Source organism: Lactuca virosa, chromosome 1, assembly GCF_052849685.1.
Source record: "Lactuca virosa cultivar CGN04683 chromosome 1, Lactuca_virosa_CGN04683_v6, whole genome shotgun sequence".
Lineage (NCBI taxonomy): Eukaryota > Viridiplantae > Streptophyta > Magnoliopsida > Asterales > Asteraceae > Lactuca > Lactuca virosa.
The window spans coordinates 295731589-295742795 of record NC_136426.1 but is presented as its reverse complement, the minus strand read 5'-3'; the positions used below and the strand labels follow the sequence as shown (position 1 = coordinate 295742795).

Here is an 11207-nt window from a genome sequence, read left to right as displayed (position 1 = left end):
CTCACTTATATTAGTAACCTAATTCACGGATTGGTCAAATAATATTGATGTCTTAGTTTTCTCCAAGAAGAAGATATCTTCGACTTCGATTTTACCAATCATCAGTGTTGTAAAACTCGCCGAGTTGGCCGATTACTCCTCCGAGTACTCGCTACTCAGCCCCTTACCAATGCGAGTTACAAAATCTCGAGTACTCCCCGATCGACCATTACTGAGTAGTGTTGTAAAACACGATCAACTTGGTGATTAATATGTATAATATACTTAATGATTTATTATCTAACACACACTTGTGATTATTACTATATATATATATATATATATATATATATATATATATATATATATATATATATATATATATATCATAGATTTTCAGTAATTATTCATTAAGTGAGACCATTATGTGTTTTTTGGCTTTTATGTATTCACGTGTATCTAATTTTGTTATATATTTCAATCAACTTATGATTTTAACTTATGATTTTGACATATATAATTTCCCTAAAAATATTTCTACATGAGTTACCGAATCCGAGTACTCCCGGGTACTCGCTATACGGTAGTCGGCCGAACAGGTACCGAGCAACGAGTTCTACAACCTTGTCAATCATCATAATAGACAACGAGGTTTTTTGTCATGGACGTGCAAATTCGAATTAGGAGGAAGCAATCACAAGGAATTTCTATGTCTGTTATGGAGATAGATGAAACTTTTTGCTAGAGTGTTCTTTTGTCTTGGAAATGCAAATTATTTAGAGTCTTCCTTAATTCTTTTGTCTTGAAAGTGTAAATTCGAGTTGTGAGGAAACAATAAGAATCTTGTTGTTTGCTATGGAGATAGATAAAACCGAAGTCGAAGACATCTTATGCTTGGAGAAAACTAAGACACTAATATTATTTAACCGATTTATGAATTAGGTTACTGATATAAGTGAGGACGACCCCCGTATGAAAACGCTTCATTAATAATTTTCTCATATAGGATGTTGTGAACAAAACCTGAAAAAACTAATCACAAGGACTAAATGTGTACAAACTGAAAATTATATTAGCCTATTAAACCATTAACTTTTTCAATGATCTAATGAGCGATGTAAATGGTCTAAATATTATTTTGGTCTAAATATTATTTATGATTAGAAAAAATAATCTTACGAAATTACAAGGCATTTTTTACAAAATAAATGCTAATGTTTTTTATACTATTGTAAATATTATTGTTTGGTAAAACTAGTATTTCATTTTCGTATTTTAATGAATCTCTCTCTCTCTCTCTCTCTCTCTCTCTCTCTCTCTCTCTCTCTCTCTCTCTCTCTCTCTCTCTCTCTCTCTCTCTCTCTCTCTCTCTCTCTCTCTCTCTCTCTCTCTCTCTCTCTCTCTCTCTCTCTCAAACAATTAATAGTAGATAAAAAAATAGAGCCACGCAACGGTCTCTCAACTACAATACAAAAAAACATTTCTTGAAATTTAAACTTTTAATACGCTAATCCTTTTTAGTACTTTTACATTACACTCCACTCCAATATCCAACTCAAAACACATCCCAAAAAAGTGAAAGAAACCCTCCTCAAAAACAGAATAACCAATGCTTACCTTTTGCCGATGAGCACCATGGCCTTCTCTCCCTCGTTGTCTTTTTGAAGTTCTAGGGTTCTAAATGCCGCTTCTTTTCAGAAATTAAATCTCTATCTGCGCATCTCGTGCTTACGTAGTAAGTTGTACATGAATTCCTTCATGCGTTTGAATTTTCTTTGCTAAATTTCATCAATGGAGTCGAATCTGGGAAATGTGTCAATTTTCAGTGGAACCCTTCTGTATTTTTATTGTTGTACAGAGTTTTTTTAGCTGCAAAATGCTTTTAGTTAGTTATCACTATGTTCGTTCAAAGTTTAATTTTTGTTTGAATGCAAAAAACACTTTCTTTTTTTTGATGATTTTAAATTTCATTATTTGCTACGCTTACCAATTTTTGATGTTTTCTTGGATTCCTTTAAAATATGGTACCTTTTTAGGTGTTTCTTCTGTGAAATTGAAAGAAAAAGTTTGTATTATCTACGTACAACTAATGATGAATTGTTTTAAATAATTGATTCAAGGTTTTGAATTTTCTACGAAATATTGAACATACTTTGACTTTATATTTTGGGAAATGTGTATATTCAAAACAGCCCTTCAAGATTCTTCTAATTTCTGAATTTTTCCTTGTGTGTGCTTTTGAGCCAAAAACCCTTTTTTAAACTTTAAATTACTTTGTTCTCCAATTCTCCATCTTTTCTGTTTAAAGTTCAATCTTTTTTCTTTTTTCTCTTTTCTCTTTTCTTGCAATTTTTGATTGTTTTCATTTGTGGGTTCTCTTATATTTTACACTTTTTGCAATATATTTTGTGGGATACTTGCTACTTGGCTCTTATGCATTTCAAAATTTTATGTGTCTGTTTAGATTATAATTCACTATAAAAAGATGTTTTAGGATGTTTTTCTCTTTCGTAGAACTTAAAGAACGAAAAAGAAGTAAGTTGAATGCTTTTGGGGATTGATGATATGATGATGAGAAATTCAGAAATGAAGATTTATGTGGTTGCTATTTTGGGTTTATTGATAATTTCTTCCACACGAAATTGTTTCGGGTTTACTGATCCTGGTGATAGTAAGTTCTTGATTCACTCTCCTCGTTAACTTTAATTAATTTTTAGTTTTTGGCCAAAAATATAAATTATTATTTGAATTTTATATAATTCAAAGCTTTTATACTTCTCCAATTATAAACCTTTTTCAAAAAATTTGTTGTTGGGAAATTTAGCTACTTTACCTTCATTGATATAAATTGCTTTATAAAATCCTTTCATTTAGTTTGTCATTATTAGACTACCCATATAGTTATTAAACAAAACACGGTAGATTGATAAGTAATAATAATTTATTTTGTAGTTTAAATAAAAAAAAAATCAGTTGGTCAAAAATTTAATAATTATATAACATTTTATTAAGATTAGAGGGTAAATATAATATTATCAGAAGGTGGACAAAGTGTAAAATATACACTATTTCAGTAACCACTTAAATGCATCTTCACTCGGTTTTTATAAAGCTTTTAACAAATATAAAAAATTAGTTGTTAAAAGGTCGCTTTAAACATTTTTATACGAAAGTCTAATTTGGCCATTATATATATAACATTTTATTTTACACTCTAGTTAATTAAAGTTGTTAAAATGCTAATATGATAATACTAATAATTTTTTGAAATATTAACCATCGGAGATGTTTTTCAAAATGGTTGGAGTGACATCAACAAAAAAGTATTCTTTCTAACAACACAAAATTATTGTTTTCCATGGTAAAATAAAATTAAAAAAAATAAAAAAATAAAAAAAACTTTTTAATATTTTTTTTTCAAATAACAAAAGGCGTTAAAAATCAAAGTCTACACTAATCACTAATCGTATCAGGTGTTGACCCAATTTATCATCCTAGATGTCGTAAGTAACAAGTATAAATACGATTACAAAATTCTTATGAAAATAATGAATACCCAACTTTTTGACATGTTTTCTTTTTAGTTAAATATTTTTATTTTTTCCCATTTCATCCGTTATGAATAAACAATAAAACTACGTTGTTCTTTCCTGTATTTTAATCCTTCCCAAATCAGATAACCAGAAAAGAAAAAAGTTTTCCTAAATTGTCAAACAAATTATAATGGTTTAATACCCAAATAAAACAATAAAAGTACAAAGGCTTTCTTTGTAATATATTTTTTTTGTCTCTTTATTTGACAACATTACTATTTTCAACATTTGTTTACAAATATCATTTCCATATTTACAGTTTTAGCCATAAATAGCCTATACGCCGCCCTCGGTTTCCCTCCTCTTCTGGGATGGTTGCTCGCAGGAGGAGACCCATGTTTAGAAGGTTGGCAAGGTGTTCAATGCGTCAATTCCAACATAACAGGAATGTACGATATAAAATAAATATATTTCATGTTTTATCGTTTTTCGAATATCTATATGATTGATTAAATTTTAAAATCTCTAATTGATAACTATGTTTAAATTCACAGAGTCCTTAACGATGCTAATTTGGGAGGTGAACTCGGTGAGAATTTGGGAGCTTTTGCTTCAATCATACAAATGTGAGTCTTGAAGGTGTCGTCTCTTTATTGCTTAATGGGATATGACTTAATCAGGACAGCTGTTTATCTTCTTAATAATCTGGACAAAATGACTTAATGTGTTAAGCCAAAAAACATGGCTTAATGTATTAAGACACCAATCCTTTACCTATTTGTCATTATTCTTTTTTTCCTTCCGGCTTCTCTAATCTTAAACTTGATGAATATTGTTACTTTTACAAAATTTATTTCGTTCCATTTTTCCATGTATGACTCATTTCCTCACATGTTTTTTTAAATATCATTTATCCAGACAAAACAACACTTTATACTTTATACAAACAATAATTAATGGAAAAAAAAAACAATGCTTAAGTTCACAACTTTCTTTTTGTTAACCTTGTGGTATTTCTATTTTATGATCTTCCATTATACAGAGATTTGAGCAATAACCACATTGGAGGCAATATTCCATCTGATTTGCCAATTACCCTCAAGACATTGTACGTCATGTTTCCATCCTTTTTTTCTTTTATCTTTTTTCTTTTTGCATTTATTGTTTTGAACATCTTTTCACACACACATAATATATTTATATAACTTAAAATAAGTTGTTTCTTTTTTATTTAATGGCCTTACTCCACATGACTAATCCAGTAAGCTATATATAAGTGATCTTTTTTGATTCAATAAAGAAAGTACGATTAATGGAGAAAGTCAGAGAAATGAGGCTTTCATTGTTAACAAATTTTTTTAAACATCATTTATACATACAAAACACTACTTAATCCAAACAACATTTAATCGGTAAAATAAAAGAAACAAGGTCTAGAAGATAATTCAAAACTTTTATGACATTGTTTCTTTAATGAAGCTACATCTTTTTTATTTATTTACTTATTTCAATTTTTTTTAGCTTTCTCTCTGGGAACCAACTTAAGGGAAGCATACCAGAGTCATTGTCTACTTTAGGCCAATTGACAGATTTGTAAGTTTCCTTTTCATATATAATATTTCCTCTGTTATTTTCTTTAATCAATTGTTTTTTTTTTTTTTTTAAAATAATTGTAGGTCTTTGAACAACAACCATTTGAGTGGAGTCATTCCAGATTCCTTTCAACAACTTATGGCATTGAGTAATTTGTATGGCTTTTTTTTGATAAATTCAAATAGGGAAAATACAACAAAGCACAATGTATTTTCATCATTTTATTCATTTAGCCACTTATTTAATCTCTATAGTGATTAAACCATTATAGGTTTTTTAACCTTTTCAAAAAAACGAATTAAAAATAGTTCGGTGACAATTGGCAAAATTAATAAATGGTGAAAATACGTTGTGTTGGTATTTTTAATCTATCCAAAAAGGTAAAATGGTTTAATCACTAAAAAAAATAATAAAGTGATTAAATCAATAAAATAGTAGATATGTTTTAAATTTGATTTCTTGATGTAGGGACTTGTCTCGCAACAATCTAAGTGGCCCTCTGCCTCCTTCAATGGTGAACTTGTCATCAATTTCCACTTTGTAAGTTATTTATATATATGAGCTTTGAATTTGATCAATGATGAATAAAAAAATAAACATAATATTAATGTTGTAAACATCGATAAATAAATTTATATTTTGGGTATGTTTTTGTTTTACTTTTGCAGGCATTTAGAGGACAATTATCTCACCGGGGTACTCGATGTGTTGCAAGATCTTCCACTTATTGATTTGTATGATTCTTGCCCTATTTTTTTTTCTTCCATATAAAGATTCTCTCAAGATACATATATTTTCATTTTTTATTGTTTCTATTATATATTATTATTGTTATTTGAAATAAATATTTTTTTTGTAACATAGGGATATCGAGAATAATCTTTTCTCTGGGCCAATCCCACCGAAATTGTTGAACATTCCAAATTTCAGGTACAAATTAATCATTCCGATAGTCAAAAAGTGTATTTGACTATTAGTGAAATGTCTAGAATACCCTTGAATAATTGCAAAACATAAAATCTAGTCGACCAAATTGCAAAGTAACCAAATATCGTCTCATAAACTAGATGCCAATTTGATTGCCATTCGTGAAGGCTCTCAAGATTTTCTGATTATCGAAGGGCATATTAGACCATTTCCAAAAAATGAAAATGTTAAAATTTTTGAAAATAGTTGCAATGATTTCTCTTGTTCGAGCTATTTAAACGATATATAAATATAACATTTATATATGCAATGCAGAAACAAAGGAAACCCTTTTAATACAACCATTATTCCTTCGCCACCTCTCTCATCTCCTTCACCATCATCACCATTCCCCCCTCAAACTCCGGAAACAAGCTCCGGAATTGAAGCACTTGGACCTTCTTCTCCAAAGCTACCACACGATTCGGGTAAACAAAAGTCAATATTTAGTAATAAAGTTGTTTGGGTTACAATTAGTGGATTCTTGATTCTTGTGTTACTTGCACTTGGATTTTGCATTCGTATGTCAAAACGCCACAAAGAAAAGTCAAGTATCAAAGTTAGTGATCATATCAAGTCTTCCTCAAATCCACCTCATCTTAAAGAGAATGGTAAGTTAAACACAAAATAGTTTTTCTAAAAACATACTTTGAGTTTAATGGTATGCATATTTCGACCTTGAAAGTCAAAAGTTGACCATGACATTTGTGATCTCTTTGCTACACAGAAGCTCAAAGGAATGATAATGGAAGAAATAACTTATTGCCAATATCCAATGTGAAAGAAAAGAAAAAGGAAACCATTTCCAAGAATCCAACACCTCCTCAACTTCTTTCAAGAGAAAGTGTCATTGTAAAATCGTTGGTGATTCCAACAAACACAAATGGGAACACTTCAAGAAACATAAATTCTCCCAAATCTTTCTCAATTGCTTCTCTTCAACAATATACGAATAGCTTTTCTCAAGAAAATCTTATTGGTAGAGGCGTACATGGCCCAGTTTACAAAGCCCAACTCCCTAATGGAAAGGTAATTTTTTTTTTTTTAATAGATAAATTGTTGCCTGAATAATTGATGTTTAAAAATTGAGTAAATTACACGAATAGTCCCTATGGTTTAGGGTAATTTACACGCTTGGTCCCTAACTTATTTTTTTAACTCGGAAGGTCCTTACTGTTTGTTTTTGTTACGCGTTTGGTCCCTACTATTTATTTTTCTTACACGCTTGATCACTGTCTTACCTAAAAAGACTATTATTTAAATAGGGAAAAATGGTGGGGTAGGTAAGGTAAGGTGAGGGGGTGGGGTTGGAGGTGTGTTTATTTAAATAAATTAAAAAAATCAAAGGCAAAATAATATTTTTAGGTAAGACAGAGACTAAGCACGTAACAAAAACAAATAGTTAGGGACCTTCCGAGTAAAAAATATAAGTTAGGGACCAAACGCGCAAATTACCCTAAACCATAGGGACCATTCGTGTAATTTACTCTTAAAAATTTATTGAGAAAATGACTTCACTTTTGGGAAAATGGAAGGGAAAAATAAATGAGAGTATGTTTTTAAAATGATACACCCATATATTGCTTACTAGATAACGAATACATAAAATTTATCGTTTTTACATGTTTTGGTAATCTTATTTTTGTTTAGGAATGCATATCAATTTTTTTTTTTTTGTTTTTAGGCATTTGTAGTAAGAAAATTGGAGAATATATCTTTGAGGCAATGGAGTGATGAAGATTTCATGGGTATGGTGTCGAATGTCTCAAAACTTCAAAATGAAAATATAGTTGGACTCGAAGGTTATTGTATAGAACATGGACAAAGGCTTTTTGTCTATGAATATTGTAAAAACGGGACGTTACATGAAGCATTGCATCTTGATGATGAGATTCATGAAAAACTTTCATGGAATGCTCGTGTACATTTGGCACTTCAAGCAGCAAAAGCATTGGAGTGAGTACATTTTTCAACTTTTTAGGTTCAAAAAACTTTCATAGAATGACTCTCATGGGACAAATTAAAAAGATGGTTGCAATTTATGGTGACCTTAACCCATATAGAAATCATATATTTTTGTTGTAGTGTCACATAGATAACGTATAAACAGACCTAAAATACGAAAAAGTTAGATCATGATGATTATAAATGTTAGTGTTTTTATTTTTATAATGTTTTTTTAAGGTATTTGCATGAGGTTTGTCAACCGATTGTTGCACATAAAAACTTCAAGTCAACAAATATTCTTCTTGATGAAGAGCTTAATGTACGTGTTTCGGATTGTGGTTTGGCCCCACTACTACCATCAAGCCACATTAGTAAGGTAAATCTTCGGTTATTTTATTTATTTATTTATTTTTTGTGGTCCCATAAAGCAATAAAAATAGCAATCGAATACGCATAAGTCAAAAATCCATGAAAGTGAGAAGATATTTGTAAAATTTCTTGACATATAATAACAAAAAACCACTTATAACACAAATAATTGGAGTTTTAGAGTGCAAAGGAAACCAGAAAGATCTTAATCTTAAATAATTAATCAAGTAAGGAACTTACATATATGTTCTAAAACAAACGTTTCGTCTTAATTTTGGGGTTGAAAAGCAAAAACCAAAACCCACCCTAGAATTTCGGTCAATTTTTTAAAACAAATTGTTTTTGAATAAGTTTTATTAGATTTATGATTGGTGTTTGAATAATTATGACGATGAAAATTGACATTTGGTAATTTAATTAGTTGCAAGCGTCCGGATACGGTGCCCCGGAATTGGAATCGGGAAGTTATACTTATCAAAGTGATGTTTATAGCTTCGGAATTGTGATGTTGGAACTTCTCACGGGTCGAAAAGCTCATGACAGGTTTTTCCTCCTAATATCTTCTAAACCTTTTGAGTAAATTACACGAATGGTCCCTATGGTTTGGGGTAATTTGCACATTTTGTCTCTTACTTTTTTTTTTTAACATGGGAGGTCCCTATTATTCGTTTTTGTTACGCGTTTGGCCCTTATTGTTTGTTTTTGTTACGCGTTTGGTCCCCTTCTTACCTAAAAATATTATTATTTAAATAGGGAAAATGGTGGGGTAGGTAAGGTAAGGTGAGGAGGTAGGGTTGGGAGAGTGTTTATTACTCAAGTGTGTAATAAAAACAAACAATAGTAACCTTCCGAGTTAAAAAAATAAGTTAGGGACCAAATATGTAAATTACCCTAAACCATAGAGACCATAACTTTTTTTTTCTTTGTGATAATGAATGTTCAAAACCATATATATGAAATTTTGGTTAGTAGATTTTGATATCCGAGAAACCGTATGCAAGAGTATCTCGACTTTTACAAATATATATTAATTTCTTTGTCTTTTACACAACCTAATTGCATATTAGTTTTATCTACTTAATAAATGAATTAAATTGCTTATTGATTACCTCCATTATTTATCTACTTAATAAATGAATTAAATTGCTTCTTTATTATTACCTCTTTTAAAGTTGTGTTTGGTAGATTTGAAACAACTTATTTATTCTAATTTATTTATTGTATACATGAAAGGCATATAAAAAAAGAATTATTACCTCTATTAAAGTTGTGTTTGGTATTGCAGTAGAACAGGTAACGTACAAAATAATAACGTTTTGTAAAAAACTAATTGATAAGGTAAATTAAAAATATAAAATGACATAAAAGGCATTAGCAAAAATGAGTTTGTAAGGGTTTATATTGGAAAATCATTATCTGAATACTGTATCCCTAATTTTGGATCGGATATTCAAAACTTCCGGTCAGATTATAATATTTTTAGCACCCTTGGTAATGACCGAAATGCCCCTCCCCATCTTCTAATGCAAAGGAAAGTCCATTTTTGACTTCAAAGTTCGAAGCATACTTGAATTTTCTTATTCTTGTTATCTCCAAATTGTGTTGAACTTTACTTTATCTTTCGTAAGGATATATAATAATTATTGTATAGTTGGAAAACAACTCATTTGAATCTTTCGATACTTAAAATTAAATGTTGAATTTTTATTTTTAGGAAGAAAGTAATATTATCTTTATTTATTTATTTATTTATTTTTTTTCTAATGAATATTGCTCGATTCTTATATAGGACAAAACCTCGTGGGGAGCAATTTTTAGTAAGATGGGCAGTTCCTCGTCTTCATGATATAGAAGCGTTATCAAGAATGGTTGACCCATCTCTTGATGCCACGTATACATCCAAGTCTTTATCTCGATTTGCAGATATTATTTCTCTTTGTGTTCAGGTTAGTATCTATAATTTTTATAATATAGTATATATAACGGGCTATAGAAAATAATGTTTGGATATGTTGTTTATAATCTTTTTCTTATTAAGTTACGATAATAAGATAACGAAAAACTGTGGGAGTGTTTGACAAATTTATGTTACCTTTTATGAAACTAATTATTTGATCATTAAATAATCAAATAATCAGAAACATAATATATTTTTCCAAACATTATAAAATGACATATTTGACACCCAAGTAGTGAGATAACCAAAACATCTTTGAAAAGGAACATACAGACACTCGGATTCATGTCCATTACTGGTTCAAAAAAATGTTTAATATCGAAAATGAACCATTATAGGTGTCAATGATTTATATCTTGTATGTTTCTTCAATTTTTGTAGGCCGAACCCGAGTTTAGACCACCAATGTCAGAAATTGTACAAAATCTCTTGCAAATGACCAAGATGAACCATTGAATTTTTGAATTGATGTTTCTTAAGGTTGTTGCCTTATTGGTGTGCTAAATTCTTCATAGAATTTAGCTAATCTTGTCTTGATTCGATTTGTTAGTTAAATTTGTTGGTTGTGTTTGTGTAAAAAATATGTTTTGCTTTGGGTTTATGATGATGGTGGATATTGGATTGTGGGTGGACTAGCGAATGGCGATGCACTGGTGGTGGTGGTTGTTCATATGGTTGTAGTTCATTCATTGGATGGGTGTAAGATTTTTCTTGAATGACTAAATACCTTTCTTGATTTAGTGTCTATTTGAGAACATAAGAAGTTGTGTTGTGAATCTGTTATAAACTTAGATTTGGTTGTGGAGTATATAGAATTGGCATCTAAGAAGTTCTTAAGAAAAATGCGATCTTGAATGTTGTAT

The 11207-nt window shown here is 29.9% G+C and overlaps 1 protein-coding gene across 2 annotated transcripts; it reads left to right on the top strand.

The window, feature by feature from the left end:
* The first annotated feature begins 1579 nt into the window (after positions 1-1579).
* On the top strand, positions 1580-10929 carry LOC145167281 (protein STRUBBELIG-RECEPTOR FAMILY 3-like). 2 transcript variants are annotated; one of them, XM_079086446.1, is made up of 18 exons: positions 1580-1714; positions 2494-2650; positions 3832-3961; positions 4067-4138; positions 4555-4620; positions 5034-5105; positions 5189-5260; positions 5574-5645; positions 5774-5839; positions 5970-6035; positions 6348-6499; positions 6614-6682; positions 6799-7100; positions 7756-8027; positions 8256-8394; positions 8809-8930; positions 10177-10333; positions 10726-10929. In XM_079086446.1, the coding sequence occupies exons 2-18, from the start codon at positions 2524-2526 to the stop codon at positions 10798-10800; spliced, it is 2031 nt and encodes a 676-aa protein (XP_078942572.1). In that variant the 5' UTR covers positions 1580-1714; positions 2494-2523; the 3' UTR covers positions 10801-10929. The 2 variants fall into 2 exon arrangements, with proteins under 2 accessions (XP_078942572.1, XP_078942565.1); XM_079086439.1 differs by having other exon boundaries at positions 6348-6682.
* The last annotated feature ends 278 nt before the right edge of the window (positions 10930-11207 follow it).

Coding starts and splice junctions, on each gene's coding strand:
- LOC145167281 (XM_079086439.1), top strand. CDS start 2,524: ATGCTTTTGGGGATTGATGATATGATGATGAGAAATTCAGAAATGAAG. Junction 5,106..5,188: donor TTAGGCCAATTGACAGATTT/GTAAGTTTCCTT, acceptor AAATAATTGTAG/GTCTTTGAACAACAACCATT. Junction 6,683..6,798: donor ACCTCATCTTAAAGAGAATG/GTAAGTTAAACA, acceptor TTTGCTACACAG/AAGCTCAAAGGAATGATAAT.